General features: G+C 44.6%; 1 protein-coding gene across 1 annotated transcript; it reads right to left on the reverse strand.

Moving 5' to 3' along the window:
* Positions 1–225: 225 nt before the first annotated feature.
* Positions 226–5,966, reverse strand: Gm4454 (predicted gene 4454). The gene is made up of 3 exons (XM_001480228.5): positions 5,772–5,966; positions 3,423–4,184; positions 226–2,202 (listed from the first exon to the last, which is right to left on the reverse strand). The coding sequence occupies exons 1-3, from the start codon at positions 5,776–5,778 to the stop codon at positions 389–391; spliced, it is 2,583 nt and encodes an 860-aa protein (XP_001480278.2). The 5' UTR covers positions 5,779–5,966; the 3' UTR covers positions 226–388.
* Positions 5,967–6,369: the final 403 nt, after the last annotated feature.

The following is a 6,369-nucleotide window of genomic DNA, read 5'->3' on the forward strand; positions in this document are numbered from 1 at the left end:
TATGTAATTCAAGATATAACATGTCCAGTGAATGAAAAACTCAAAAATAATTTTAGCACAAGTGTAGAATTTTCTAAATAGATTTAATGTTAAATAACTATTTCTTAAGTTTATGTTCATATAGAATATAATAAAAACAAAATCATCACAGTTAAGAGAAACAGCATAAACTAGCCAGCTTAACATTATATGGCAATTTTATTAACTATTAAATTTCATGTGGGTATGTTTTTTTCTATCTATATACTTAGTCTTCTTTATTCCTGCACATGTACTTATGTGTATACATATTTACATATTTTTCTTTACTTTTATACATCTGTATCAGTGACTATATCTCTTCAAGTAAATGTCGAAAAGCACTCTGTTGCATCGATCTGGCGAGCTCTTACATTGCATAGCCATAATATTGAGAAATTTCCATATCCCTCTCCCACTGAAGGAAAATCTGCAGTTTCCCAGTAGAGGGGTTCTTGACAGCATTCTCACGCTCTTGTTGGGCTTGCCTCTTCATGGCCTCCCTCTCTGGCCTCTGCTCTTTTGTGATGGGTTGTGAGACAACTGGTCCCAGAATGTCGACTTTCTTCCATGGAATGGGTTGGCGGCTGAAGTCATGCAGCAGATATTGGGTTTGAGGTTTGGGAGGTGATGGTGCCTTGTTCCTGGCAGCAGAAACAAGCTCTCCCTGGAATGATGTGTGAGATGGTTCTCTATAGGGTACAGGCCTCGAGGTGGCCAACTGGTTCACAGCACTAGACTGGTTGGGGTTGGTTACATTAGGTCCACTGGCACTGGAGGAAATTGGAGGAGCTGGCTTGGCAGAGGCTATCAAAGATGAGCTCACAGGAGGTGGTTGGGCTGGCCTGAGAGTGGTAGGTTGAGCTGAGTGAGAGTGAGGCTGCACAGGGTAAACTGTAGTGGGCCTGCGTAAAGCCAGGGAAAGGGGCTTTCTAGAAGCAGGTCTGGATTGAGGCTTGTCCAGGGTTGGAAAAGGCAGAGGAACTAACTTCACCTTCCCAGCTGGGGGCAGCTCATACTGGGATGGAGATAGACAATCTTTGTCAACACTGCTCTCTGCTCTCTGAACCTTCCCTGGGCTTTTGGGAGGACCCTGGCCCTCACATGGCATGTTTAACACTGTTGTAGTAACTGAGCCTGAGCCTGGGCCTGGATCTTTGTTGCTGGTGAAGGTTCGCAGACCTCTGAAAGAGGAGATACCAGTTTTCTTCTCACTCTTTTTCCCCAGTGGGTGGAAGACCTGCACGGACTCCAGCATGTGCATTGCAAGGTTGGTTCGAGGCTTCTTGAAGCTGTTTTGACTGAGCTCAGGTGGGTTTCTCTTCCTCTTGTTCTTGGGGATGGAGGGCTCCTTTTCTGCTTTGACTCTGTTCCTTGACTGCTTAAGCTCCTCTGTTTTCTTGGATGTGTTCTCTGATCCACTTGGTCTTTCTTGCCTCTGTTTTCTAGCTCTTCTGTTCTTGCTGGGGGGCCCTTTGGGAGCTTTTCCTTCTGGGTGCTTTGCCATGTTGTCAATAACCCTGTCACTGGCCCCAGCAACACTCACAGCCCCCTCTCCCTCCACCAGGTCCTGGTGCTGGATTTTGGCCTGAGGATCCCCCTCAAGCAAATCAAAGGATTTATGTTTGTTCTTCCTCACCTGGTCAGAGGGGCCACTGGTGACTCTCCAGTTTTCACAGGACTGATCTTGGTCTATGTCTGTGAGGGTGTTTAGGAGTTGGGGAAGTTGAATATCTGCCCCAAACCTAGTGATGTCTTTAAAGTCGAAGCTGGATCCAATCTCCTTCTCTAGCCCTACAAGCTCTTTTGGACCCATGTAGATGCATCCCAAATGGGCATTATCAGAATCAGGCTTCTGCCTGAGGCTCTCAGTGTCAGTGCAGTGCAGAGGCTGCTGCAAGTCAGGGTGTTCCAAAGTCACAATTGGCGTGTCTTGGTTTTCTTTTGTGCCCTCTTTTATCTCAGGCATGGTTTTGTCCACTGGTTGTTCCAGGCTTGGAGTTGTAGGCAAGGCCAGGAACTGTGAAGGGCTGTAGATGGGGGCTGTTAATGCCCTGTCCCCGTTGACAGCTGGTGGCCTTATCTGGGAAACCTGGACACAGGTGTTACAGAGTTCTGGACTATGCAGCTGATAGTGTGTCTGGCCTGAAGGTGGCAATCCCAGGGACGTCTCCAATTGAACCACTGGAAAAAAGTGAAGGAAGAAGTCAGTGCCTCCGGTAAATGATATGCTCCCCACCCCCAACCCCATTTCATAGACCACAGCATTTGGCCCCTGCAGCAGTGGGAGGACATTCCTATGAGCTCTTGATGAAGAGCTTGGATGCTACCTCTGTGGGCAGACCAATGGTGACTGCTCTGTTTGTGCAGACCATTGCATGTCATGCTTTCTCAGAGATTTTTATTTTCCTTCCTGTTTGTGTGGTTTGTGGAGGAAAACCCTTAGTACGTCAGTTACCAAATTACCTGGACGTGTGCTCCTTACTTTCCTTCCCCTTTGTCTTTATTAAGAGTGCCTCTCATGTTTGTGGAACTTTGCTACTAGGTAGGTTGTCTGGTCCATAATTTCCAAAAACTTACCTGACCCTTTGAATAATGTCCTTACTCACATGACCCCAGAATCTTGTCTTTTATGTAGGTTTAGGTATCCAAACCCACCTAGGCACTCCTGCAAGGCAAGCATTTAAACAACCAACGATTTTCTCCCACCCCATGTCTCACAATCTTATAAGTGGAATGGAAAATGGAATGAGAATTTAAAATAGTTGGGCTTGGGTGAGACTCAGTAGTAGAGAACATGTCTACATGATGTTATGTTCTTGGACATGGGTTACCTCTGCAGTACTACAGCAAAAGAAAAACAAAACAAACAAACAAATAAAAAACGAGCAGGCTTAGCCAAATTAGAAATGGTACTTTGACTATGCCATACTCTCTATAATTTTAAGTGTCAGAAATTTCCGGAACAGGTGCTGAGAATCTGGGAGGAATTCTTCCTCCAGGACAGATTCTGAGCTACATTGCTCTGGAGGATTTCAACTCATGGAAAATCCCATGTTACCAAAACATTTCCTCAGTGTCTTCTAGACACAAGGTCAATGATAGGTCAGGAAGGGGTCTATTGCACTGTATTGGTGGATAGGACTGATTATTCTGTGTAGTTAGTTACATGTGTGACTATGGTGTGCTCCACGGATATCATTTAATAAAGGATGGATGCTACTCACTGTGGCCTTGAATTCTCTCTTTTGATAGAGTCTGAAGGTGGTGGTGGAAATCCAGAGCTGTACTTAACCTGTCAGGAGACTCATTCTCCCTCTGTGTGGACTGTCCACTACTAAAAGGTAGAGGTCGAATTCTTTGGAGTGCTGATCCCACTACTTCCCTCCTGGATCTGTACTCACCGGGAAGACCGTTGTCTGGCATGGACTGAGCAGATGTGGAATAGGAGAAGGCAGAGGTAAAAAGTGGTATTTGGATATTCCTTGGCTGAATCTCCTTTAGCACCATCACCATCTCTGGTTGGAGCACAGAGGTCTGACTCCCAGGGTAGGACACAGAGCCATGGGGCTGTAAACACTGCCCAAATTCTCCAGCTATCAGAAGACCTAGGTTGTTGTGCTCATAGTAATAGACCTGGCTGCCCTCCTGGTAGGAAGGTGCCAGGCTGTATTCTTGACTTGGCATCTGCGGTGGTGTGACCTGGACAAAGCTGGCAGGCAGTGTTGGATAAAAAGGAACTATGACATTGGGATCTAAAATTTTATCACACTGATTTGTCACAGCCAGGGAGGAGAATGTGGTGTCCTGGTCAATGAGGGTCATATTGAAGTCCTGGAGTGCATCTTCCCTCCTATGTGTGCTTCCAGTGCAATCCCACTTGAGAGCACCTGGATAGGAAGGTGCCGAGGTGGAAATCTGGCCCTGCTCTGTGAGCACTGTCAGCATGGTTGTGCCAGCATGTGGGTTAAGATAGGCATTACCCATGAGCGGCTGGAGAGAAGTGCTGGATGCTGATGGTAGAAGCCATGCTGAACTCATATCTGGGGTGGAGACCCTGGAAAAGTTGCACACCGTTCCTGCAGGCTGCATGGAGTTGCTCGGCAGAGGCAGAGAAGGGTGCAGAGTGCTTTCTGTCCCAAAGAAAGGTGAACTTTGGGAATTTTCTGTAGAGAGTAAGAAGACAGTGGGAAATGGTGAGGTTGATGTTTTCTAGGTTACTGTGGGGAACAGTGCTATATTCAGTTTGTACTGGCTGTGACTGACTAAGACTGAAGTTTCCTCCAGCATCCCAATTGCAATTGCTCAGGTTGATTCTTGGCTCTAGCCAGAATGTCACTCCTTTGATGAGCTACCTGATCCTTCTCTGTGGGCATGGAATTCCTGGTTGATCTGGTTCAACCTTTGCTCCAACGTAGACATTTTCCTTCTTTGCCCTGCTTTGTCTTGTTGTCATACCTGCTGTGACATTGCCTCAAAACTCTGTCCTACAGTAGCTGTTTTTAGAGGTAGGAGAGCCTTAGATAGCTTCTCAAGCTACTGCCTTTTCCCTGTCCTGTGCACATCTATGTAGAGAGACATGGACTCTTTTCTTAAGAGTAGGCTGGACTTGAAATCACAAAAACCAACCTGCCTCTGGATCTGACATGCTGCTATTATAGTTGAGTACCAGGACCACCGAGCTTATCTATACTCTGTGAGTATTTTTGTTTTTTAAAAATTACATATCAGGGAGTTTGTATATGAATATTCTATTTACTTAATTTACTTTGCTACCTCCTCCTTTGTCCCTCCCACTCCTGTAACTGATGATATCTTATATAACTCTTAAACACCTGTGCGTTTATGACTTTATGTATACAACCTACTGGTCACATTTCATGGTGCGTACTTGTGTTTACGGCTGACCCTTTGGGATGTGGTAACCTATTAGAAGGTTGATCCCTGAATAACATTTACTCTTCCTCTGTTCCTGTTAATTGCATGAAACTTTTGTACAGGGGAAGCCTTGTGAAGATTTCCCACTTGTGTCAGTTAGTGTTGTACAGAGAACAACTGAGTATGGAGTTCTCAGCCCGAACTGATAGTATCCAACACAACCAGTGCATACAAGAATTAGAAAACTCTGCACAAGATTTGGTAAAATCTGGGAACCAGAGTGGGATAATATTTTCTATTTGACAGTGAACTTGTGCCGAGAGGAATCTTAACAATATGGTTGCCTAAACAAGGCTTGGGAAATGAAAATGCCTTGACCCTTTTGATTTGAAATGTGTGATTCTCTGCAACATTCTGTCCCAAACTATGTTTGTGTTCTTTTAAGATCATCTCTCTAGGTTTGACTCCTTCGATTTCTCTGTTTTCTAGCCCTTCATCTTTAAACTTTGGATTTTTTTGTCCCCCAGTTCTTGTGAATCTGTCTTTCATGTAACAGCTTCAACATTTCTTTCACTAGAAGAACTACCTTCTCAGAGTCTAGCCCCCTCTTAGTCTCTCCCACATTCCTTCTCTTTTAAGATTCAACAGCACCGAGCACAGACCATAGTAACACTGTAATCTCTCTGAGGTGAATAAAGAATCCTTTGAGAGTAAACTGTGTCTCTAAAGTCACATTCTTAGTAAGAACAAAAGTTAGTATGACTTTCAACGTGAGATATCTATATCCATGTCATCCCTGGTATTCTAAAGATTTGAACATATTCTAAAAATTAGGAGAGTTGTGATCAAAAATATTTGAAAGTTGCTTTCCTTACCTGACATGTTTAGGGGGGGCTCTGTATGGGGAGTAACAGTACTTCACCCCAAAATTGAGCCAGATAAATGGTAGTCTTTGTCTGATATGCTGACCAAATCAGCGTGTGTGTCCAGTATCAAACAGAGCTCACTGGTCACTGGTCACAGGGTACCTGTAATGATCCAAATTTGTTTACAGGCAGTACCATGGAAACCCCAGGATTCTACTAGGTGCTGGTAGGCTAAGAGGGAGAATGATGTCATAAATCAGTCAGCAGCCAATGGGAAGGACAGATTCTGAGCTGCAAGAAAGGATTGAGTGAGCAAGATAATAGAGAAATAGTAGCCCTGAATGCTGAGATAGGTGCTGGTGAAAGGAGGTAATCTTCATGTGGCTGTTCCTTTTGCCTTGCCTTTTAGCTTAGGAAATCATGTCAGCGTTTCTTACCAGATTCATGGACTGGTATTAGTAATGTGCATATAATCTGTCACATTCCAACAAAATGTATCCCATCAACACACATTAAACATAGGGACAGTAGCCTTGTGCAGGAAGGAGAGGGTTACCTAGGTTGAGGCAACTAGGTTGAGCAACTGTTTTTGAGTTGTGAGCTGTCT

This window comes from Mus musculus, chromosome 7, assembly GCF_000001635.26.
Source record: "Mus musculus strain C57BL/6J chromosome 7, GRCm38.p6 C57BL/6J".
Lineage (NCBI taxonomy): Eukaryota > Metazoa > Chordata > Mammalia > Rodentia > Muridae > Mus > Mus musculus.

Bases quoted from the DNA above. Each gene is read 5' to 3' on its own strand.
- Gm4454 (XM_001480228.5), bottom strand. The intron at 2,203-3,422 runs GTGAGTACAGAT...ACTTTTTTCCAG, and splicing joins GCCAGACAACGGTCTTCCCG to TGGTTCAATTGGAGACGTCC.